The following is a 26,837-nucleotide window of genomic DNA, read 5'->3' on the forward strand; positions in this document are numbered from 1 at the left end:
AATTTGAAATTAAGATAATTATATGAACACAGAATATATACAATTGGAATATAATTATGAATATTTTCAAATAAAATCCTTATGCTAAACAAAGTATCGAAGCAAGTAAGTACTGCAGTATGGGACGGAATAGTGGGAAAATGCTAATTCATAGGTACATGACAAATATTCGCAAGATATTTACACTGATAAAGGTTATGTATAACTTACAGCTGTATCTTCAAAACAATTTCATTTCCAAAACATCCTGAATGGATAAAAGATGTTTACTTTCTACATGTATATCCAAATCTCACGTTTCACGAACATCAAAGTATGATGAAAAATCGATCTTAAATTCCATACTGTGTACTGTACATGATGCACTACCGCACTGGTCAGCTCATGCCCAGCAGACAACACTACTGTATCAATCAGAAACTTGAATATCACGCGCATGTTGGCTGTTTGGCACAACTTCGAGTTACACGTCACTATTTGTGAAACGCCTTCCTGAAGCATGTGTTAAATCAACAAATACATTTTAAATGTGCACCTCGGCAGTGGCGGACGGTGACCCGGCGGAGACAAAGCATTGGAGGGGCACTGTGTATATTGTTTGTGACCAATGCTGTGCCCCTCTGATGCTTTGTCTCCTCCGGGTCACGGTCCGCCACCGCACTTCGGCATACCAAGCGGGTTTCTTGAATTTAGGAGATGGTTCACACTTTATTGAATATGAATTTGTGAATTATACGCTTGCTCATTAAGAGCTTGAACATTTTTATATTGTTCAAGAAGACACAATGCATCTAAAACAGTACAAGATGTTATAAGGTTTCCATTACTCCTTAACCCAAAACACAATAGACCTATGGCCCGTATTCTGAAGTCGGGTTTAACTTAAACTCAGGTTTAAAGTTGTGGTTGAAGTATGGATAGCCAATTGCTACATACATCACCAACAGTAGAGATATATTTTCAGCTCATTTTGATCTCAAATCATTCATTATTGTCTAGGAAGTACAAATAGATGATTGTCTTCACCATTGAAGAATCGAGAGAGAGCACAGTAAATATAAGAAACATACAACTAAATAAAAATTTTGACACTTTTGGCTTTCCATAATTTTAGCACAGAGTTAGACCATGGTCTAAGTTAAACCTGACTTCAGAATACGGGCCATAGTGCCAAAATCAAACCTGGTGGGTGTTTCGTTGCGCTGTTCGTAAGTTAACAGCGACTTTACGAACGACCGGTGATCTTTTCTTTCGTGCTAAATAATCACCAATGAACATTCATTTCAATATCATTTACATTAAGGATCACAAATAACTTCATGAAAACGCCCCCCCCCCCCCCCCCGGTTCATATTGTTCAGGAGGAAATATCTTGTTCTAATTGAGAGAAATGTATGTGGTTTTAAACAGACAATACACATCTTACCTTCTATTATTCCCCTTAAGACGATTGTGATATGATTTTCAATCAATCAATCAGGTGCATGCATTCTAGAATTATGCTTGATATTTTGACTGGCGTTAAAGACAACTCTTTCTCTATAGGCCCCAGAAAAGCCATCCAAATTTTATTTCATACATTACCCAATTGTTCAAATTTGAATTCCCGGATGAAGAAATAGAATTTTAGACACAGTCTTGAAAGTGTCCACACACTTTTGATTATGTATTTCTTCTTCCTTGGGTGTTTTTCAGCCATATGAACAGCATTAATTACAACACACATCAGATTTTGGGACATTTTTTTAAACAATACCTTTGCAATGTCATTTATCAATGACTTCAAGATGATTCTCTGAAATCAAATATATGGATCTGATTGCAGACTAGAGCTGAAAAACTGCTATCCCTGCAGTTGGTGAGGTATGGCATCACTACTGAATTGAATACAAAAGCTGCAGTTCATGTTGTATCAGATGATTAATGCCCTTCTTGTTTGGTATTAGATTTATCAGTATCTTTCATTACTTCCAATGTGTCTGGGTGTTTGTAGTGTTTTTTCGTACAAGATGGTGCTGCTGTTGATGGCTGTGATGACGATGAGGATGATGAGGACAACTGGTATATCTACAAATCACACATCAAGGTTCTCTTGGGATTCTATAAGGATGAAACAAAAAAAAAGAGAAAAGGAAATTAATCCACTTTGTGCTACTCTCAACCCAGATGAGGTACATGGAAATGGGTAGTAAGGTATTCTTCAAAAAGCTTCCACTGAGATCGGTTGGTAGCTCAGCTTTATAGCAGGAACAATATAGGAGTACATTGTGCACCTAAAAAGGATTAAATTTTGCAAAATATGATACCACACCACTATTATTATCACTGATAATCCATTGATAACTTAAAGAAAAAAAATTATTGTATATTTTCATTTTTTTAAAATAAGGGGTCATGATAAATGCAATACAAGAATCTGAACAAAGGGCTGGGGATAGCCTATCCGATATGCGTCGGGGTATAGTGGGCAAACTAATGACGAGCGAGGGCGAAGCCCGAGCGCCTATCTTCACTGGTTCTGTTCGTAGAAATTCTACGAACCCCCAACTAAGCTTCAATATGAATATTCATAACTGTCCGCGAACATGGACCATTAAGCGAAGAGGCTTGAACGTGACGTAGACTGCGATATTTGATTGGTTAAAAAATACAGTTGATCGCCATATAAGGGTTATCTCATGAATGATGCATAATAAAAAGTATGTCACGCATATGATAACCATATATGCATATTGATGACTTTACCAGTGATGATAAGCGCTCGGGCTTCATCCTCGCCCATCAGTCTGTTTCGCGCAACCAGTAACTTGCCCACTATAGCCCGGCGCATATCAGATAGGCTTGGGTGGGGATGGCTAGGAGCAACAATCATTGATGTGGTAGTACACCCTGAATATGAGAAAGAGAAAACACTTACGTTGTGGTATATCTTTCCTTGGTCTAATAATTCCCTCTCTGGAGGGCGGTCTTGTAGCAATCAGTCGGACTCCAGCGGACGTCCTAGGCTGCATGCCAGCGTGGGTCCTACCGTCATACTCAGCGGCTGTTAAAACATGTACAAGGCAGTCAAGGAAATTTGAGTAGTAAAATGCATGTTTAAAGGCAATCATCGATATATGGGGTTTTGATGTCCCAATCATTCAACATCCACATCACAGCCCCACAGTCAGGGTTTTGATTAAGGGGTTCAATCCCTTCTCTTCCCTTCTCTTATGCTTTTCCTTGCCCATTTTCTCTTGCAATTGGCAAATCTTAGGGGGTGCAATCAAACCCAAACCCCCTGGCTACAAGCTTGCATCACTATCCTTCATTCATACATGTACATGTCCAGCATTATGGAATAGCCTTCCTCGTAGAGCTTTATAACCTTTAAAAGAGCGCTTTATAGTAATTATTATCATATATCATTTAGGACAACAGACACTGTTCAATTCCTTATTAGTAGCTTTAATTTACCCTACAAAGATCATATTTTAGCTTACACAGATTGGAATAGGAATACATGAGAATCTATTTCAAAGTAAAAAAGAAGATGCCAAATCATTCATACCCCTCCCCTTGATTAGATAAGAGACATTAAGCTCTTTTGTTCTATTGTAAAGGATATCTGCTGACACTGGAAGGTACATGAGCTCCGTCTCGGTGATGATCTCGATGTGATGATCAATGGAGCCACGCCCACTCTCTCCTTCTACCCCAACAGCTATGGCATAGAGGACCAGATCAAGCTTTGCCTTCATGCCTGCTGCCACCTACATATGGCAAATGAATTGCAGTAACGTCATTGAATTTATTCAAATCGTCTCAAGAACCCATTAATCATGGTGCATTGTTGTATGTAATCAATATGTATTTTTGTAATTTTGTGATTTTTGTTCAAAAATAAGTTACAATTTTGAGAGTTACCATAGGAAAACTAACTTTCTGATATTACTTTCCATTGATGCCTGTACAATAATGCATTTTTCTTCTTATAGTAGTGAATATGGAGCCAAGGATTATGGTCTGTAATTCAATAAGAGTGACTGATTGTTAAGTTGATTTTATGCCTGATTGCACATTATGCATGCTTCGCATGCTGAATCAATATCGGGGGAATCATAATGACCATTGTTTCCATGTTGTTTTCTTTAATTCAAGATTTCCATATTGCACCATTGATACTTTTTATCGTTACATAAATGTTATCCAAGAACTATAATGCCTTTTATTAGCTTATCTAATAGATAGGGGAGAAAACTAATTAGTACAATTGTTGAATTTAATTGTACAAATGTGCAAGATTGCAACATCAGCAGGCAAAGGATTAACATCATATAGCAAGAATATCAGCCCTATGATCCCCTGCATTTGCCTTGGTATGAACAAACACTTATGTGCATCTTCAATTCTGATCATATTTTGGGTTGACACAACATTTGCTCCTGCAACTATTGCTTCGGGCTTTACTTCATCTAAGATATAGGGTTAGGATTAGAGTTGCAATAGGGTTTCATGTTAGGATTAGGGTAGGGTTTAGTGTTAATTCTAGGGTTGAAATTGGTCAGTCCATAAGTGTGTGGAATTTACAGCAGAGCTTCAAGTATTGTCACTGGAGAAAATCCCAGGGAACCACTTTTTCCTATTCCTAAATTGGTGATCCTGTTCCTGAATGTTTCTTACCGGTCCCGGAGTGTAGACCACCTGTAGCCCCGTCCCCGGGGGCGGCTGCCTGATCTTGTACCGACAGCTGTCCACTCCGACGTTCTTCAGATTGACCTGGAAGGCGTAGGTGCATCCTTCTCGTAACGTTCCAAAGTTGACCTCTCCGGGCACCAGCTCAAAGCCTCTCATGCGTGACAGGTCGGCGGTACCCTTGGCCTGGGCTCCGGCGATGGAGGATGTGAATATCTTCCGGCGGACTGAGTCCTCCAGCTCATCGAACTGTATTGTGAGGAACGATAAGGGAAGGATTTCATGAAGAGTCTTCTCAGTGAAATTTTGCTGATTTATTTGCTCCGAGCCAATCATATGCAAGGATTTCAGTAGCTTATAACAAATAGTCTTTGAAACTCACCGCCTGCATGAATTTGCTATATGAAATGTTTCCTAGATGTAAAGATTATCAATAGCTTATAACATTATTTTGTCAATGACATCGCCGAATGAAATGATTTGTGGAGCGTTGTGGCCCAGTGGATAAGTCTTCTGACTTTGAAACAGAGGGTCATGGGTTCGAATCCCAGCCATGGCGTAATTTCCTTCAGCAAGAAATTTATGCACATTGTGCTGCATCCGACCCAGTTGAGGTGAATGGGTACCCGGCAGGACTAATTCCTTGAATGCATGAGCGCTGAAAAGGCAGCTCAAGCTAAAGCCGGGTTAATAATCATAATAACGCGCCTCTGAATAAAATATTTATAGATAGATGGTGCTATATAAATGCCTATTATTATTTATCATCAAGGAAATGTTCTGAAGGAAAGTCAAAACCTATCCACAAACCACCATTGCAACATGCAGATACTCTTGATGGGTAAACAGATCCACCTGTGTTTTGGCACCCAACATTTTTTCAAAAGGGAACAACGTCAAACTGGTTTCATACTGATACAGGCAATGCTTTGAAATATATGTTTCCTTACCCTGTTATTTGGCAATGCTCCCGGCTTCTGTCCCAAGATGGCTGCCGGCAGCCTGACGCTCTCCTGCCTCGGCTCCCCGTTGACATCAACCAACAGGCTCCGGGTCAGGACGATGTCGCTACGGCCGATGGGATGATGTTGGGACGGGACTCCATGGGGACATCGTTGACGCGAGCCTGGGCGGCTGTCTTTACCTCCGGTGAGACGCTCGCTGGTGGAGAAAAAAAAAATAGTGATATCATATTGTGTGAAAGGTTATATGAAAAAAAAAGATAAACAAGAGAAATGGAATTTTAAAAGGCAAGGCCTGTATTCTCAAAAGAGGTTTCTTTTGTATCATGGTACAAAACCATGGATTATGCAGATTTGTGTGTAAATATTCACACTTATTTCATAGCGTATACTAAGAAAAGACCAATTACAAAAGCATGTTTTTTGGCAAACAGCACCTTACTGAAGTGCAATAATACAATAAATCAGCATAGTCCAAGGTTTTTTACCATGTCCAGGGCTCCATAACACAAAAATTAGTGATAAATTGCAAATATGAAAGAACCGCACTGATTGGTCCCTGGTCGCTAACCTTTGTGTTACGGGACCCAGCAGTGTCTTGTTTAACGTTCAATGATTAAGGTATATAGCAACATCAACCTGGCACAGTGGCTGCCTGGCCCACGATAAATTGGGCAAAGGGAACTTTCAAACAATAGAATATGGATTTGAATTAGTGGACTGCCACGCGTATATCGATCATCAAATTTCCACAGCTTACCTGTCATATCAGAACGGTTGGTGAGGGGTCCCTCTTCCACCATTTCTGGGATGGTAGATGGGTGAGCGGGGAAAGAGGCGTAGCTAGAGGGGGTCTCACTGGGAAGGGCGGGGTTACCCTGACCCCCCTGAAGATCACTCGCACTCTGCGGGGTGGGGTTAACTGGGGTTAGATAAAACAAAACAAAAATAATGCAAAACTCAACAACATTTCTTTTTTTGGGGGAGGGGGTTAGTGATGTAATGGGAAAAATTTTGAATGAAATTAAATAAAGAATTAAAAATCTCAGTAAACAACAAATAACATTAAATCATGCACAAACTCAGTCTTGCCACAATCTAATCAACCCTTGTTATAGGGGGCTCACCTGGGGCCTGTTTCACAAATACTGTAGTTACAACTTTGGTAACTTTGCCATTATTGTAACTACCATGGAAACCTTGAATGTGATTGGCTGCTTAGGCCTATTACCATGACGGTAGCTGCTATAGCTGCAAAATTACCGTAGTTGAAATGCTTTATGAAACACACAAAAAGACAAGACAAAATGCTTTATAGGTTTTAATTCAAATAAGAAAGTATACAACAAAGACTAAGTTCACATTAATTGTAAATGAAATATAAAAAGAACACAAAGCATGAACTATGCAACTAAAACTGGGTCAAAATCGTAAAAGTTGTTTAAAAAGCACACCATACCAACTGAATACTAGTTGCAAATTTATTAAAGAAATTCCAGATTATTCCATAACATGTGGGACCACCATGTGGCACCAAATTTACAATAGATGGTAACCTTGACAGTAGTGTGAAGTCAAAAGGTATCCTTGATTGTGATTGGACGTTGTTCAAGGTTACCATTACATGACAAGTTTACAATGGATTGCAACTTTTTAATCAATGATAATTTCAGGAATGTAAAACTTCATTTATATGAAATCGTCAGTTTGGGAACAAACCAAAACAAAACCAATGTAAAACAAAAATGATTTAAAATGAGAATGAATTGAAAAAAATCTCACCAGGTCTTCCTGTGCCCTGAGGCTGCGAAGCATGGGCCGGGGTGGGGTTGGTCGGTCTAAGAGCTGTAGGGGTACCCTGACCAGTGGCATGCCCTGGGGTGGGGTTGGTGGGTCGAGTGTCGGATGGACTAGCTGGAACTAGACCTATATGAGAAGAATCAAAACAACTGGCATAAGAATGAGCAATATTAACAAAGTGACTTGCTCATGGGCATGAGTTCCGTGGTTGGGGGTCAAAGCCTAAGTGTCTAGCCGAAAACGTGAATGCTGTGGAGGGATTTGAACCCACTCATTCAATGAACAAGGTTATGATATAACCTTGTTCTCAGTTACATTCCCATGTGTGGCAAAATAATGGTGGCAATGTTTGGCTAATTTCTCTTTTTATATGGGACAAATGATTTATTTTCTTACACTGTCAGTTTTCATAACAGCTATTCATTATAAAATATTTTTTTCCTAATTAAAAATAGAGATTGAAAAATGAAAATTTTCTTTCCATATTACTTTCCAGCAATAGAGGGCGTACACAAAAATATGCCAAAAATTCAAGATTTTGAGTGCACTGGTGAATACAAAAAATATTCCCAAGTTACTAATGAAAAAAAAATAATTGCAACTGTATGGAAATTAGTAATTTTGGTCACAAAAGTGATATTTCAATGACTTTTCAAAGGTGTGTGCTATGTACAGCATTGGCATACCATAGTTCTACCTGTAGATTCCCCACAGGCAGGATGGTTGCAGTGAACAAGTGTTTGAACCACAGATCTTGTGGTTCAAAGTTCAGAGACTTATCCAAAGAGCCACAACACCTCTACTGCATAATCATGCACCACAGGCAACCCAGATATGGCAGAATCACAGAGAAATCAAGAATTGATTATAAGCTAAATTGAATCTTGTATTCCTACCTTGCTGAGCTGATGGTGTCGAGGACTGCATCCCGTCATTGGTTTGGTTTGAACCCGTGAGGGCAGCCTTCAAGGGAGATATGCTATCGGAGGTTTCACTTGGCTGGGCTGAGCAAGCTGCACCTATAAAGAGTGAGGAAGATCATCATAAAATTGTCAATCATTAATGATTCACTTTTCAATATAATAGAATATAGAAGGGCAGGGTGCATTTTCCCCTAAAATATTCTTTTGAATTTTTGACTTTTCACTTTTCAGAACAGAAAAAATGTAAATTTCCAAGACTCACTGATGACGGTCAGATGCACTCTCATGGATTGGCTGAAAGTCATTTGCTAAATAGGTTGTCCACACTAATGAATACAGTAATTCTAATATGAAAAATGAAAATATTTCAAATAAATGATTATTAAATGACTTTCCAGATGAAGTTGACAAATTCCATGACTCTTCAGCTCTTTTAACTGCTGAAAAAACTGCTGAAAAAAATAATTTTTATTACAGAATTCTCTTTACTGCATGAACTCGGAATGAGGACGAACATTTCAGAGAGATCGGTATTACTGAATTGATCAGGGATGCATGTCTTGAAAGGACTTGTTGAACTTTTTATCTGACAGTCTATGTCATCCAACAGTTACCATAGTAACAATGCTTCTCAACCAATCAAAATCAAGGAATGTTATCACATCTGACAACTTATCAAATAAAAAAAAAAGTTTATGCAATGCTCCCATGGGCTATACTTTGAAGACCTATAGCACAAAGACTCCAACAAACCTGGCTGAGCAGAAGGAGCAGCTGGGGAATCCGTAGGGGTACTCGGAAGGCTCATGGCCGTGTTGACACCAGGACGATTGGCCGGTGGCAAGTCCTTGGTCAGGGCATCCATGTCCGGGGCAGGTTCTCCATTGGCTACGGCTTCCTCGGCTCTCTTGAATGCCTTGCCCCAGTCGCTCTCAAAGTAAGGTGGGACGGTGCGGGTGAGGAGAGCCTCCCGGCAGGCTTTCTCTTCTTCACGCTCTTTCCTGGGATATTACAAAACATTAGGGAGCTTTAAGTGTCTCAGCCATGAGGTGGTCCTTTCTGATTCATAATATACAAATAATGAATGTTTATGAAAATCCATAATTTATTGTTCGAAATAGACATGAAATGTAATACTCCGAAAATTTGCTATGCCCAATCGATCGTGGGCCCGGCAGCCACTGTGCAGTGCCAGATCGACGAGGCTCTTTCCCTTTTATTGTTGAACGCCAAACAGGGTAGCAGCAACTCCCATCTTTTAACGTCTTTTGGTCTGACGCGGCCGTCTATGAGTCTATGACGCGCGTCTATGAGTGCAATAGACAGAATACTTCAATTCATTTTTCACCGAAAATGCTTGAAGGAATAGTGCAAGTGTTACTATAACAAGTCTTTTAAATGGAACATGATAACTGGGAAAATGCCTTGCATAAGGGCACTTGCCGAAACATCTGGGCTTAAAGCCAGATAGTAAGACCATCACCCTAGCAATTGAGCTACATCCATCTTCTACATCACTAAGAGTATAAGAAAGATTGAAAAATGAGGAAAGACTTGAAAAAAAAGAAGATAATCTAAGAGTGGACTTACTTGACTCTCTCCCAGTCTGCATCAGTATACTTGGGATGTGGTTTCGGTGGTGGGGTCAGTGGAGGAGGTGCGGTAGAGATCTCGTAGAGGGCCACAGCATTGCCATCTGCTTGGACATTGGGCGGCCTTACAGGTTCTGTACTGGTGAGGCCTTGGGTGGCTGGGGGCGCATCTGAGGAGGAGGGCTGAGCGGCATCAGCCTCCTTGGCTTGGTCATCCTCAAGCTATCACAGTGAAGAATAATAGGATTAAAGATAATTTAAAATCAGGTAAAAGAAATTCAACATGTGAGATGCCCTTCATGTAGTAAGAATATACACGTAGCAAGTTCAATTTATTTATTTTCTCACCAACATAAAAAAAGAACAATATACAATATGTACAAGAATGAAAATTACATGTAAAAGAGAAAAAAGGAAGACTACTGAAAAGTTCATAAGAACTTGTGTGTTGTAGCTCCCAGTAAAACAAGAAAAAAATACATATGGAAACCACCAGCATACATACAAGGGGGACGGGGGACAGTCGGGGAAAGTGTAGAATTAGGCAGAAAAAAATAATTTGAATATTCACTTATACAGTGCGTATCAAAAAAGTTTACACTTTGTAAAAGCCCTGGGAATTAAAAAATATACAACATGCGGGTGATTTTTTCACACATAATCTTGGGTTTGGGTCTCATCTATCCAATGAAAGTATAGTTTTGACAGAATGTTACACTTGAGTGAGCACTGTCCATTTTTGTAAAGCTCGCAGAAATCTGTTTGCGCAGAAATGCTTGTTTTCATGCTGTGTCAAGGGGAAAGGGCGAAATCAAACTTACCCTGCGAAACATTTCTCATACATTTCCCTTGCACTTTTAGTTAATTGAAATAAAACAGATACATTCAAGCATTTTTAAACAATTTCACCACCCAAATTGAAATTTCAACACTTAGTAACCACACCCTTTACCCTTTTTGTGCCAGCTGGATCTGAGGACATAATTGAATCTGAACAAAAGTTTATATCAGACATCTCTAGCATTTTTCACTAAGTTTTTATCATTTAAAGTGGGTTTACATTTCATTTTTCATTCAATACTTGTTTCTCCACACTTTTCCCAAGCTTGACAATGATTAACAAAATGAAAATCAAGCCTAAGCTATTTCATGTAAATCACAGCTCAGTGTAAAGCAAATAAGGTTGTGATGGCCTCTGTGTGTGGGGAGTGGGGTGGGGAGCAATGCACTCTTCAAAGTTTTTTGGTCAAGGAAACAAGTTAAAAAGGATAAAAGATATCTTCAAATCAATTTTACCAGCTAAATTTCACGTTTTCTTCATGATTTAGGTCTACTTTTATTAGCATAACTATTTCAAAGTTCTGCGCAAATCATTTTTCACTAACTTTTCAAAAGTAAGTGGTGCTCACTCAAGCGGAAATCTGTTTCGACTGTTATATCGCCATTTGTTTAAATGGACCTGTACCAATGTTGAAATGTGGAAAAATCTTCAGGATATTACAAATGTATAATTTTACAGGATTCTTTCTAAGTGTAAACTTTTTTTTGATATGCACTGTATATACGTTTTTTTTTAACATTCTTCCTTTTGTATTTTGGAATCCTGGGGAATGTAAACTGTTAACTGATCATCAGGATAATAGTAATAATTATAGTGATGAATATTATAGCAGAGAAAGATAGCAACATTAGACACTATTATTATGGATAAATCTGCATTAAAGATAGGTCCACTAAAAGGGGATATTCAATTCATCTACGTTTTTTAGTTAAGAATTTCCAAATATAAGGTTATAGAAAGTAAATGTCAAAGCCATAGTCAGATGTTTTGAACACATTTCTCAATGAAGCATGCAAGTTCAGCTTTGAATTGTTAAAAATGCATTTTCAAGTGAATACTTCATAGAATTTGTCATGAAAAATAAGTTCATCCATCAGGAATTTTTGTCTTCGACTTTATAGACTACCAATAGATTACTGAAAGCTTCTAAAGCTCTAATGATGAGCTTATATAGTATGAATACTACTTACCTGTGCCAGAATGTGTGCGAGGAGATCTCCTGATTTGACCCTTTCTTGCTGAGAGCGAGGGTCCTTGATGGCCCTTTGCTTCGCTTCCATCATCTTCTTCTTCATCTCTTTTGCATAAGCTTCAAGTCCCTCCTTCATTTTGCCCCTCAGCTCCTTCTCCATGGGGCGGTAGGCAACGAACTGCCTCAGCTGAAGCTGCTTGGGACATTGAGGAACTGGTCCTCGCTGTGGCGGTTGAGGCACATTGTTGACGGCTACGCCCTTCCCGACCTTGGTACCGAACTTTGGTCCTGGAGTCTTGGTCTCTGTTGCTGGAAGCGTGTTGAACTCCCTGGAGCGGAGATTCCTGGGGATGATGCTGGGTTCATCAAATTGGTTGAGCCATCTTTGGCTGATGGTTGAGGTGTGAGGCTGCATGATGGTGATGCCATTGATCTCAGGGTGATCAGGGATAGGGTCCTTGAGGACAGCTACGTTGGGGTCCATACCTGCCTGGTGGACATAAGGTGCAATGTCCTGCTGCCGTAGCATCTCGGTACCGCTTCCATCAGGGTGGATGACAAAGAATCTTGGAATGGGCGACATCTTCGGAGGAGCCTTCACTGCTTCCTCTTCCTCCCCTTCCCCAACAAGGGAGACTTTACTGTCTTCGCTTGGGACAAGGGACGTGTAGATATCCCCATTCCACTTCACCCCAAAGTGGTTTCCGTCTGCATCACAGGTCTCTACTGCAACCACATTGTTGTGCTGCATGGTGTACGATCCTATCAAGCTTGGCTCCCCGCTCTCAGCCTCCTTGGGCGTATACCGCGCTGTCCCGTCAACGGCAACCGCCACTCTGGAACCCTCGCAATGCAGAATCTCATAGGAGCCATCGGGAATGGCGATGATCTCGGAACCATTCCCAAAGATGGTTGTGGCAACGCTGTCTTCGCAGTTGAAGATGACCGTAGCGTATCCCACACACTCCACCTTGACATGTTTCACATCTCTGATACCAGATACAGGGGTCTCTCCTGAAAAAGGGACAAGAAAGAAATCACTTCTTACATTCTATGTCCATAATGTTAGTTCAAGAAATATTCTGTATCATTTAAATGTAGCACCAGGGAGCAATTACACCTTGGGAATAAAATTGGAACATTCAAATGCATGCAGTTACTCTAGCGAATATTTGAATGTTACAAATACATGTGATTCTTGTGTTAGATGTAGAGTATGAGCTATATGGTATGGTGTCTGGAAAGTAATATATACTTTTAAAATGCATTCAGCATGGCCTCTGCTATCATCACTGTAATACATATAAAGTGATACTTGTTTTGAGATGGATACTATATTTTATTTTCTAATAGCACTGCATGAGCTCCTTCATCATCATCATCATCACTGCTATTATTGTCATTTTCATAATCAGCATTAACATCATCAACACCATCACCATCATCATCATAATCATCACCATCATCATCATAATCATCACCATCACCACCACCATCATCATCATCATCATTGCTATCATTATAAACCTGATAAACTATTTCTTTGATCTGCACTATAATAAAAAGAGACAACTTGAATAAATTTATAAATGAAAACTGTTGTTCATTTTGCAAATTGATATCATTCAAGCAGAATACTTGCCTGTTTCATTAGCTTCATCACATTGTTGTCTGAAGATAACCTTTTTGTAATACGTTGTTATTCGTGTTCCTTCATTGTGGTCAACAATGCGCACCTTATTCGGTCGTTCAACCGTGATGACTCGATCCTCACGGGTCGTCAGGACCTATGAAACATATATTATAGGAATATATAAAGAAATGTTGCTGCCGGGAAGATAAAACCTATATGTATCTAAATTTCAGGGATTTTAGGGGGAAATTACTCCAATTACAAGACAATTTCTCAAAAGATGTCCTGAAAGAACCTCAACCGTCGATCCCCAAAAGAAGCCATTAAACCATGAAAAAGAGAGTTATGATTTTTTTAATCTCCTGAACATTCAACTTGTTTTGAGATATGAAATTTCATGGCCTAAGCAGTAAGGAGAGAAATAACCATTGAATAATACCCCAATCAGGTGCTTAATGGGTACCCCCTAGATTGTGAAAATTATTATAGCTTGTCCAGTATTGTGGATGCCTCACATGGTGACTGGCTAGAATACCCCCCAGGGATTGGATATGCATTTGTCGTTTGCAAAAATATCTTATTGAATAAGCTCTTAGATACCTACAGTGTATATTTTAAAAATCTTATGAGTAACTGGAACATTATCATGTTATTCTTTTATATATTATTTATTGCATATGACACAGAAAATGTCAAAAAGTGCATTATTATCACTATTATTACTATTTTTTATAATAATATTATTATTATCATCATTATTATTATAATCATTATCATAATTATAATTATTATTGTACTATTATATTAATAATAATATGTCCATTTATATAGTGCAGTTACTATGTGCATATACTCAAAGGCGCTTTGATACTTGGTATCATATTATTACTCCGGCTGTAGCTAAGCCACCATATTAATAGGCACTAAAGCGTTCAAGGAATAAATCCTACTAGTTACCCATTCCCCTCACCTGGGTAGAGTGCAGCACAATGTAGATAAATTTCTTGCCGAAGGAAATATGCCATGGCTGGGATTTGAACCCACGGCCCTCTGTTTCAAAGTCCGGAGACTAATCAACTGGGCCACAACCCTACACAATTATTATTATACCTGTGCATAAGCAAACAATTTTTTTTTCAAATTATGATGTTCAGGCTTGATTCCTACCTCTCCTGATACCGGATCTGTAGCACTGTACAGAAGGCACTCCTTGGGGTCGAAGGTGCTCCCATCTGGGCGTGTCCCTATCCTCTGGCCGGTGGGTGTGGTCGTTACCCACTCCTGACTGGAGGAGGTCTCTGGGAGGGGTTGGTCTTGGTCCAGAGGGTCGGAAACCTTACCCTTAGCACCTGAAACAACAAAAAAGCAATTAATCAAGTTTTAATGATATGCCCTTCTACTATTTTCTCCATTCTTACTTTGAATAGCCATTTTAAGGAAGTGGACATCACTTAATATGGAAACATCTTTCTGATGATGTAATTTATCTGCTTTTGCTCCTTAATTCGGAACACAGGTTCATTTTCTACCCATTTTCATTGTTACAAACAATAAGAATAAATACAAAATGTAACCAAGTTGCAGTTAATAACATCAAGATCTAAAATAAAATTGCTGCAAATAAATAAAAGCTTATCAACTTATTAATGTCATACTGTGATGTTCTTTTTCTCTAGTAACGTTCTGCTCACAGATGTATCCATACATTGCACTTAATTGGGCTCAAACTTTAGGACGTCACAAAACTAAGTATTTTGCTTTAATTTAAATATGAGTTTCAGCATTCTGCTTAGCTAAGTAAAATGCCAAGTAAAATACTTTTTACAAGGTCAATACTTCCAACTGAATACCAGGGGAGCGTTTCATCAATATTTTCATCCGACAAGTTGTCAGATCTGACATCTTTCCTTGATTATGATTGGCTGAGAGACACTTTCCTATGGTAACTGTCGGATAAACTGGTACTTGTCGGATAAAATGTCCGACAAGTCCTTTCATGAAACAACCCCCTGATTTGCTGAAAGGCACTGTTACTATGGTAACTGTCAGATAAAATGGTACTTGTCGGTTAAAACCTTTCATGAAACGCTACCCAGCACTGGCATTCATACTCACTTCTCTTTGACGGGCTCTCACTCCTCTGGCTGAGGGAGCTTCCCCCTCGCTGTGGGGACTGGTCCCGAGGGGTGGGGCTCGATGGGTTGGGAATGGAGGAAGGCACAGCTGGGCTATAACTCACAGCACCATCGGCAAACAAAACCTGTAAGGCAAAACAGATTGGTTGACACTTGTGAAAACTTCAATCATAATAATAACTTAAACTTATATAGCGCTTTTCAGGAAATCATATCAAAGCGCTTTACAATGTAAAACGTTCAAAATATACAAATTAGAAATCATTAAACTAAGAGAGAGAGAGAGAAAAAAAAATCAAGGACACTGTAAATGGAGCGATTTTGAATATGCTTTCCTCATGAGGTACGTTTTTAAATATGATCGAAATGAAGTGATATTTGAGATGCAACGAAGGGAAGCTGGAAGAGTGTTCCAAAGACGTGGGGCAGAGCTTGAAAAGGACCTATCACCAAAATTTTAGTTTTTGCTTTTTTGACTGTTAAGAAATTTTGATTTGCAGAACGAAGGGACCTACTGGGAGTACAATAACATATAATAATTGATTTATCTATATAGCACAGCTACTATAAGCATAATACTGTACAGCACTTGATACTTGGTATAAGAACACTACCCTGGCTGTAGCTTAGCCGCCATGTACGAGCTATTAAATGAATTCCACGACTAAATCCTACTGGATAGTATTGTATCTACCGATTCATGTACTGCACATGCTGATATTAAAGAGTTGCGATTGATCCAACCAATCGCAACTATGGAAAGCCAGCAAAGTCAACATCTAAAATGCATGTTTGTTTAAAAAAAATTTAGATATGAATGTATATCCATAAATTCATTGATTTTTTGACAAATTTGGTATGTATCTCTTTGTTTACAAAGGAAATTTCGCAAATTTCATGTTGAAAAAACATTATGACACTGATGGATTTCCATAGTTACGATTAATTGGATCAATCGTAAGACTTAGTAAGGCGGGGCCCTTAACACACACCTGTGTGCTGCCGTCTCTCATCATCTTGATTACACTGCCCTCGCTTGTTACTAGCCTGGAGATCTCCTGCATTGCTGGGTTCTCTCTTGGGGCCTCGCACGGTTGACTGCTGCTGTTCTTGGTCAGGTAACTCTGTCTGATCAGAAGCCGACCGGGGACGTTGGGATCTCGGACTTCATCTTCTGAAAATAAAGAATCAGAAAGGTTACAGACAAGTTACAGTAAAACTACTACATTGCTCTGTTGCATCAAAGAAGGTTTGATAACTCCGACAGTACATTTTACTTGAAATCCCCCAACATCTGAATGAAAGCACTAACAAAAAGACTGAGGCTGGTATTCTGAAGTTCAGTTTAACTTAAAAAAGATATTGGAAGTCTAAAATGTCAAAATTTTGTAAAAAATTGTATGCTTTTTTAAAATTTCACTGGGCTCTTTTATCATGATATAATGGCAAAGAAAACTAATTCAGTTATCATTCCCAGACAGTTAGAATAATCTGAGCCCTGTAACACAAAGCTCATCGATGAATAGCAAATGTAAAAGAACGCTACTGATTGGTTCCTGGTCAGCATTCTTGGCCAAATGCATGTGTAAAATTGATCTTGATTGGTCAGTTCATTTAGTGATTGATTGCTATTATCTTTGTGTAACAGAGCCCAGATTGACAGATGAGCTGACAAATCAAATCTGTACAGTCAGAGATTTGTGTCACGAGTGTTTTTTCCATGCTTAATTCGCAACTTTGAAAATGGGCCTGTGGTTCCATACCTTCAGTCGGTTCCAGCATGTATGACACACGGAGACCGTCGGGGCAAGAGACAAAAAGCTGCTGAAACGGAGGGATCTCGGGCTCAGCTGCTGCTGCTTCCGCTTCCAGCTCCCTCTTACGTCTCTCCTCCTCCTGATAAAATACAAGGATGCAAACTTGGTAATTCCATCAAGTTGGGTCCATCTTAAATAAGCCAAACCATTAGTTGTGTTTTTTATGTTACCCCACTATACTAGCATTGAAATGAATTGCATATTGTATCGACTTGTATATAAAAACAAGTGGAATGCCTCTGGCTGTCTCACCTGCATCACGCGGTTCAATATAGCAGCAGTGCTGACTTTGCATACTACTCTAACTCGCACAAGATGTTCAGTGATACATGGTTACTCTTATGTCCTCTTTTTATGAACTAGACCAATAAACTTACAGAGATATGATGGTTATTCAACAAAAAACCCCAACATGGCCAAAGTTCATTGACCATACATGACCTTTGACCTTGATCATGTGACCTGAAACTGGAACAGGATGTTCAGTGATACTTGATTACTCTTATGTACAAGTTTCATGAATCAGATCCATAAACTTTCAAAGTTATGATGGTAATTCAACAGATACACCCAATTCGGCTAAAGTTCATTGACCTTTGACCTTGGACATGTGACCTGAAACACGCACAGGATGTTCAGTGATACTTGGTTACTCTAATGTCCAAGTTTAACGAACTAGACCAATAAACTTTCAAAGTTATGATGGTAATTCAACAGATACCCCCGATTCGGCCAAAGTTCATTGACCCTAAATGACCTTTGACCTTAATCATGAGACCTGAAACTTGCACAAAATGTTCAGTGATGCTTGATTACTATTATGTCCAAGTTTCATGAATCAGATCCATAAACTTTCAAAGTTATGATGGGAATTCAACAGATATCCCCAATTCGGCCAAAGTTCATTGACCCTAAATGACCTTTGACCTTGATCATGTGATCTGAAACTTGCACAAAATGTTCAGTGATGCTTGATTACTATTATGTCCAAGTTTCATGAATCAGATCCATAAACTTTCAAAGTTATGATGGGAATTCAACAGATATCCCCAATTCGTCCAAAGTTCATTGACCCTAAATGACCTTTGACCTTGGTCATGTGACGTGCAACTCATGCAGGATGTTCATTGATACTTGATTAACCTTATGTCCAAGTTTCATGAACTAGGTCCATATATTTTCTAAGTTATGATGACATTTCAAAAACTTAACCTCAGGTTAAGATTTCGATGTTGATTCCTCCAACATGGTCTTAGTTCATTGACCCTAAATGACCTTTGACCTTGGTCATGTGACATGAAACTCTAATAGGATGTTCAGTAATACTTGATTAACCTTATGGCCAAGTTTTATTAACTAGGTCCATATACTTTCTAAGTTATGATGTCATTTCAAAAACTTAACCTCAGGTTAAGATTTGATGTTGACGCCGCCGTCGCCGTCGGAAAAGCGGCGCCTATAGTCTCACTTTGCTTCGCAGGTGAGACAAAAATGAATTGAATTGAAATGTTAAGATGTCAGTGTGACATAATAATGATAATAACAATAATTATACATGCTTAAAAAGAACTTACATTATCAGAACTTTCTAAGCGCTTTACAGTATAATTACCCTGGCTGTAGCATAGCAGCTGTCATGTGCACTGCGTTTCAAGGAATAAATTCGTGCTAGGTATCCATTCACCTCACCTGGGTCGAGTGCAGCACATTGTGGAAATATTTCTTGCTGAAGGAAATTATGTCATGGCTGGGATTTGAACCCAAGACCCTGTGTTTAGGTGTCAACTATTCTCTTTCACAGTGAAGATCAATTCAGATCCACAAGATGGGGTGGGGCCTCTAGGCACAATTGATGATTTTACTCTGACGAGTGCATATAAAAAAGCTTCTATATGTCAGTTTTTAAAACTGCATACATAAATCACTAGTTATTACCTATTAAAGGACAAGTCCAACCCAACAAAATTTTGATTTGAATAAAAAGAGAAAAATAAAACGAGCATAACACTGAATATTTCATCAAAATTGGATGTGAAGTAAGAAAGTTATATTTAAATTTTCCCTAAGTTTTACAAAACAGTTATATGCACAACCTGGTCGGTACGCAAATGGGGAGGCTATGACGTCATCCATTCATATTCCTTTTGTATTTTATTATATGAAATATTCTTTTTTTCTCCTCATTGTTAGGAGAAACAACAATTAATTCCTCACTGAACATGTGGAATTAACATTGTTAAACATTATATGGTTCAGTCAAGTTGGTCCTTATTGTCAAATCTGTAAAAATGAAATATTATTACTTCAAACAATAAAAAACAAAAGAAATAGTGAGTGAGGGACATCGTCTGTCTCATTTGCATGTCACTGAGTTGTGCATATCACTGTTTTGTGAAAAATAAGCGAAACTTAAAAATGTCATAACTTTCTTATTTTAAATACGATTGCGATAAAATTGATATTGTTATGCTAGCTTTATTTTTTCCCTTCTATTTATTAAAATCAACATTTTTCTGGGGTGGACTTGACCTTTAAAAAGAAAATGTCTTTAATGACCTCTGAAAAACTACCAGATATGATGTTTTACGGATGCGGGAGCTGACACTAGACTCTGAAATTGGAAACAAAGTTCAAAACAAATAATCAACTAACCTCTTTCTGTTGTTGTTCGGCCAGAAGTTGGGCTTGTCTCTCTGCCTCCGCTTGTTGTTGCTGCTGCTGTTGCTGCTGCTTACCCTTCTTTCCTGACCCCCCTCGTTTGCCTTTGGGTGAGGGGGCCAATGGGGGTGGGGTGGGCGATGGAGCTGGGGGAATGATGACCTCAATCTCCTTCTTTTCAGCTAAACATGATCAGGTATAGGAATAATTGAAAAATATTATATCTACATTGTACAACAAGAGTAGAGACAAAAATTAGCCAATTAAAAAGGACAGAATTCAAGCTCGCTAAGTTAGAGTCATCGCAATAGGTAATTATTTTCAAAGAACTTCTTAAAACCATGATCAATCTTTACAATGCAATCAGAGATATAATTCTAGTAAGTACTGACAGTTACAACTTACACTAACAAAACACCATGAAGAAATCAAATGGAGGCTGAAACCCCCCCACTACCCCAGTATACTGAAAATCCCCAATACATGGGTTCACGTACAGGGCTGTTAATCCAAGAGAATGATATGATTATTGGGCTTCTATCTCAGGAATTACTCTTTTTCTTCTGGAATACTTTTATTCATCCATACATGTAGAAACACTATAATAATTTTTAGGATTCTGTACAAATTCATGTATGATAGTTACCACAAATACAAATCCTGTTATACATAACCACAATGGGCAACTTGCCATTTTGTAGTCATATTCATTCCATATTTTTATAGCTGTTTTGTACCCCTTTTGAAAAATGTTGAAATTTGTCTATTTAGAAATCTACAAATGGCCACAAAACAGTTACCACAAATACAAATCACGTTAAACATAACCACAGTGGGCAACTTGCCATTTTGTAGCCATATTCATTCCATATTTTTTTTTATAGCTGTTTTGTACCCCTTTTGAAAAATGTTGAAAATTGTCCATTTAGAATTCTACAAATTGCCACAAAACTGCAGATTTTGTCAATTTTGCACACCAGTGGCCTGTTGCATATAAAAAAAAAAATCTGGCATTTTTTTTCAATGTGTTATTGTCAATGGCATGTTTTCCTTCAGCAAGAAATTTATCCACACTGTGCTGCACTCGACCCAGGTGAGGGAAATGGGTACCGGAAGGAAGTAATTCCTCAAAAAGCTGTGTGCACCAGAATCTGTAGACTAGCTTAGCCGAGGTAACATAGGAGCGCCTTAGAAAGGTGGATACTTGCCCTATACAAATCCTATATTATTTATTTAATAGCATGATTTGTTCGCCAGAGTTTTTTTTATGGCAAAAATTTTATTCAACAGGCCTCTGGATTATACGCTGCAAATTAGAAAAATCATGTTTGGTTTTGACCTATGCCAATTCATGATCACTATGGCTCGAATTCACAAAGGTGGTTTTGAAAACCCACGATTGAGTCCATGGTTTATGTAGATTTTCTGTATAAATTACGCTTATTTACTGCGTACATGTATATTAAAAAATGTCCAAAGCTGAACACGCTTTTGTCACAATGCGCCAAATCAACGCCTGTTGCCATGGTTATCCACGCTACTTTATTCATCATTCCACTGTTTGAAGAGTGGACTCGTTAATTCAAAACAGTGGACTCATGAGTGAAATAGAGCATCAAACCATGGTAATAGGCGTCAATTTTGCACACTGAGACAAAAGTGTGCATCGGCATTGGACATTTTTTTTTTAAACATGCGCCCGATATGCGCTAAATCAAGCGTAATTTATACAGGAAATCTGAATAAACCATGGATTCAACCGAGGGTTTTCAAAACAACCTTTGTGAATATGGGCCTATGTGTTTGGTTATCCTACCTGCTTTCTTGGTCTTTCCCTCGATGCCATGATTGCTGAACGAGAGAACCATCCCATCATTCAGGTTAGCAGTGAAGGAGCCAAAGCTGGAGAGGGGCAGGTCTTTCTTCTTTTTCTTTCCTTCTGTCAATCAAAACACAGATATGATAATTTGGCATTGAGAACTTAATTGCAGGACAGCAAAGAGATAAAAAAAGTAGGTTAAAGTGGTCAACTAATTTCACCCAGCTTTTAAATGTGTTACAAATATTTGAACCCATATCCGTATCATTATTATATACATTATGAGTGCCATTTTGTATTGATTAACAAATAAAGCAATTGAAGGGCTACATTGCGAGGGGGGGGGTACAGAGGTTTCCTCTCTCCTGAAATCAACAATACATAGTAATACGATTAGCAGACCTCCCAACTCATGTTTCAGGAAATTTGGAGGTGATTTTGATAAAAAAATACAGGGAAAACCCAAACTATTTTTCCTGGGAATGTGTGATAAAGCTTACAAGAAAAATTGGGAAATTATATCATGACCAGAGCTTAGGATGGTTAAAAAAAACATGATTCTTTCCACCAAATTCAGAATGGTTGAAAGGTCTGCATTTTAAAGCAGTAATTTCCATGACAAACCCAGCAGTTTCTTGCCAAAAGAAGTAAAACAAACTGGGCAATTCCATGAAATATGTAGGTCCGACCCCCTATATGTGGGACCTTCATGAAATTTTCTGTCTCTGATTTTCTTGTTATTTTGACAGTCTGTAATGTTATCAAAGGACCATGACTTGGTCAGTGTACGAAGTGAAGCAAGACTTGAGAAAAATGGGGGTCGGACATACAAAAAGGTTGATCATTTTATGGAATCGCCCAACTGCAAAAAGCAACAGATGGCATCTCTTTGTTTTCAGGTCTTACCATCGTCAGCCTTTTCATCTTTCTCCTGTGTCTCCTCGTCTGCTTTCTCTGTCACATTCTCCTTGTTGCTCTCTCCCTCAGCATGGGGCGCTTTCTCCTCTACCCTGCCCCCTTCCACCTCTTCCTTGTCCCGCGGATCTAGCAGGTGGACGACGAACACGTGGCCATCCTTTAGAACGGACGTCTTCACCGACTTGGCGCCTGAACAGGTGTGAATATTCACAAATATGTACACGAGCGCAAAACATGTGGGGTGTCTTTCATCATGAAGCAAATGTCAGTGATTTTCACTGATTAATTTGTTCTGAGCCAATCAGATGCAAGGATTTCAGTAGCTTATAACATAAATCAGTGGAAATCAATGTCTCTTTGTTTCATGAAATTGATTCCCCCATTGATTTCAGCTCTGTTCATTTAGTGATTTGAGACAAGAATATTTTTAACCCATTAATTCATTTCATTTCTATTAAAAAAAAAATAACATCCGGTTTGAGAGTAAAGTGTGGAAGAAACTGTTTTAAAATAATCGGAATTGTTGATCATAATGCAAAGAAATATTAAATGCATGTATTAAAGTCTTTTAGGAATCACCAAATTGACAAGAAATAATTCTCTATGAATGGGTCAAAACTCAAATGTTTTGACCCAACATTTCATACATTTTATTATCGCATATTGTAGGTTCGGTCATTTATAATAATAATAATACATTGTATTTATATAGCGCTTAATACGTGATGTTTCTAAGCGCTTTACAAAACAATTAAGTAGCATACATCAATAACATTGGACAGTTAACATACAAGAAAGGAAATGTACACAATATTCTTCCTGGAATTAAAATTATTGAAAAGCCAGCCATGATTTGGAAAATAGATGCCGTTTCTTATTTAATGTCTGCCTGATATAATCAACAGAATATAGGATGAAATTGTACAACTTACCATTGATAAACTGTGTATGTTCAGTGCGGATCTGACCCCCATCATTTGGAAATAAGGTGGTTGTATTACCATTAGCTTGAATTATGCTGTTACCCACGTCATACCCAACAAACTGAGGGGGGAAAAAAGGAATATACAATCATTTTCAGAAAATGAAAAGCAAACACATTCTACCTGATACGAAACTTGCATTATTGGTAAAAACTTGTTCATATAGAGCAAGAATTTGAGTACTCTACATTCATTTCATGTCATGATAAAATATGAGCATATGAAAATATGAAGGACCTATGGGTACGTCCACAGAATACATTAATTGCAAAATATTTTAAGAGCTTGGCTTCCCTGGGGGGGCCACTTACATTGACGAGTGGATACCATGCGCGACCCAAAAAACACGTAAAAAGGATGTCTTTTTCACGATAGGGCACGTTACGTACGTAACGTGATAAGGGTATCAAAAACACCAAAATAATGAAAAAAAGGGTGTCTATTTCGCTAGGAAAGCTACGTGTTTAGGATCAAATTTTCTGGGGATGATGAAACATAATTAAAATGTTTGATAAAGGATGTCCTTTTTGCCCCAACACTAAGTGTTTAGAGTCCGATTTGCGTGAGTTGTGGAAAGTGGGGCCGTATGAAACCAAATGGCGTGTAGAGGTAAAACAGACGACCGACGGACCCGTACGTGACAATCATATCGCTGTACTTGTTTAGGGGTTCATTTCAGGGAATACTTGCCAAGAGTATCGTTTTGTTTTCAATACTTGTTAAGGGTAAGGTTTGAGACACCAATACTTGTCAAGGGGTGCATTTTCAGAATATGGAAAATACGTGTTTAGGGTGCTTTACGAGACCCCATGGTAGCACATGGTATCCACTCGTCAATGGAAGTGGCCCCCCGGGGCTTGGCTTAAAATGACATATGAAAAATAACATTCAATTTATTCTACCTCCCTCCATTTTTCATTTCAAAACTCACCGGGTAAATTCTCTCCGGTTCCTTGGGGGTTTTGGGCGGGGCCTCCTCCTGGGGTTCAGCAGGTGCCGCTTCTTTCTTGTCTTTATCCCCCTTCCGGCTGCCACGCCCACTCCCATCTTTACCCGCAGAGCCAGGCTTCTTGTCTTTCTTCTCATCTTCACCCTAAAAAAAAAAGCAAAAGAAAAAATAACAATAATAGAAATAACAACAACATGATGGTAACATGAATCTAAGTAAAAAGAAAACTTATTTTACTTGCTGCTACTTTTAAAGCTAAGTTCATTACCTGTGGGCTGTTTCATAAAGCTGTAAGTTCTTAAGTTAAGACGACTTTCAGAATGACTGGTGATCCTTTCTTGTGGTAAATGATATTCACCATTAAATGGTAGGGAGGCACGATAGCTCAGTCGGTACAGCGGGGGATTCGCATTCCGGTGACCCGGGTTCGATTCCCACTTGGTGCGCTAGTGCCCTTTGGTAAGGCATTAATCCTCAGTACCAGGTCCTTCGGAGAGGACCTTAAGCTGTTGGTCCTCTGGTTGCTTGCTTACAAGCATTCATGCTTTCTTAGCAATCAGGTTAAAAATCACCACCGACCACCAAACCAATTAAATGTTCATTAGTGATGGTTTAGCGCGTAAGAAAGGATCACCAGTCGCTCTTAAAGGGGAAGTTCACCCTGACAAAAAGTTTATTGTAAAAATAGCAGAAAAAATAATAAAAAATATTGCCGAAGGTTTGAGAAAAATTCATCAAATAATTAAAAAGTTATTAGAATTTCAATTATTTGATTTGTGACGTCATATGCGAGCAGCATTCCTACATAGCAAATGGTAAAAAATCAATGAAATGTCATTTTCTCAGAAAATTGAAAATGGTTTTCACTGTAACTTTTGTATATCAATAGACAAATCATTTCACACCCGATCATGAAAGGAAAACAAAATTAAGTCATCAGGAACCATACAAAATTTGAAATTCATACATTTTATATTATATAACACATGGGGCAGCTGCTCGTTTATGACGTCACAAATCCAAAATTTTGAACTCTAATAACTTTCTTACTCTTTAACGGATTTTCCTCAAACCTTCACCAATATTTTTTTACTATCTTTCTGCTATTTTTACAACAAAGTTTTCTTCAGGGTGAACTTCCCTTTAACTAATGAACAGCTTTATGAAACACCCAACCGGTATAAAAATCTGATAGGAATTTAATAGGAAACGGTTGGAAATAGTTTTTAGGTGATTATCATTCGCCAGAATACTTATTTAGAACAATCAATTTTATTCAAAAGTTTTTAGGCTTGCTTTGATAATATTAATTTCATTACCACATGCATTTCCTTGTGTAGCTAACACAGGAAACACCATATGGGACTGCACTTTAAACGGACAGTAATTTTTCTGATCTCCATTTGCTCATTACTCCATAACAATAATGCGTTTTCCTTGAAAATGTTATTGGCAAATATCATTTATTTAGAGTTTTCATTATGCTGAGTAAAGTTTTGTTTAATTCCATGAACATTTTATTTTCTGTTGTTACCAGCAACAGTTCATTTAAAATAACCATTTCCTACACACTATATCTCTCATACCATTTCTGATCTATGAAGGATGTTACTAAGTTTTATCCCACTTTATGGAAACAAGGAAACAAAGGAAACAATATAACAAATTAAAACATACCTTCTTCACTGGTGAAGCAGACCTGGACCTAGACCTCGCCGACTTCCGGCCGGCCTTCTTCTCCTTCTCCAGTCTCTTCCTCTCCTCCTCCTCGCGGATCTTATCTTGTTCCACCTTCCAGGCTTTCATGGATCCTGGTCTCATGAACTGCTTGCTGTTTGGATCCAGGTGGTCCACAGTCTGGGCGGGACTGGCGCTACGTCGACCTGTAACAAAGACAATAATCAACCACTTTTATCACAAGTTCCACAGTAAAAGTGGGGC

General features: G+C 38.5%; 1 protein-coding gene across 1 annotated transcript in view; it reads right to left on the reverse strand.

Moving 5' to 3' along the window:
* Nucleotides 1-1,661: 1,661 nt before the first annotated feature.
* Nucleotides 1,662-26,837, reverse strand: part of LOC121414435 (sperm-associated antigen 17-like) — a 48,652-nt gene continuing 23,476 nt past the window's right edge. Inside the window, 23 exon segments of the mRNA XM_041607611.1 lie at nt 1,662-2,100; nt 2,918-3,055; nt 3,608-3,752; nt 4,663-4,923; nt 5,625-5,746; nt 5,749-5,835; nt 6,397-6,558; nt 7,419-7,562; nt 8,333-8,455; nt 9,113-9,360; nt 9,950-10,173; nt 11,983-12,998; nt 13,627-13,771; nt 14,785-14,966; nt 15,733-15,877; nt 16,745-16,926; nt 17,516-17,648; nt 20,222-20,409; nt 22,044-22,166; nt 22,953-23,153; nt 23,897-24,008; nt 24,879-25,040; nt 26,574-26,779. Coding sequence (XP_041463545.1) covers nt 2,075-2,100; nt 2,918-3,055; nt 3,608-3,752; nt 4,663-4,923; nt 5,625-5,746; nt 5,749-5,835; nt 6,397-6,558; nt 7,419-7,562; nt 8,333-8,455; nt 9,113-9,360; nt 9,950-10,173; nt 11,983-12,998; nt 13,627-13,771; nt 14,785-14,966; nt 15,733-15,877; nt 16,745-16,926; nt 17,516-17,648; nt 20,222-20,409; nt 22,044-22,166; nt 22,953-23,153; nt 23,897-24,008; nt 24,879-25,040; nt 26,574-26,779 — 4,475 coding nt within the window. The 3' untranslated portion in view covers nt 1,662-2,074.

This window comes from Lytechinus variegatus, chromosome 4, assembly GCF_018143015.1.
Source record: "Lytechinus variegatus isolate NC3 chromosome 4, Lvar_3.0, whole genome shotgun sequence".
NCBI classification, from domain to species: domain Eukaryota; kingdom Metazoa; phylum Echinodermata; class Echinoidea; order Temnopleuroida; family Toxopneustidae; genus Lytechinus; species Lytechinus variegatus.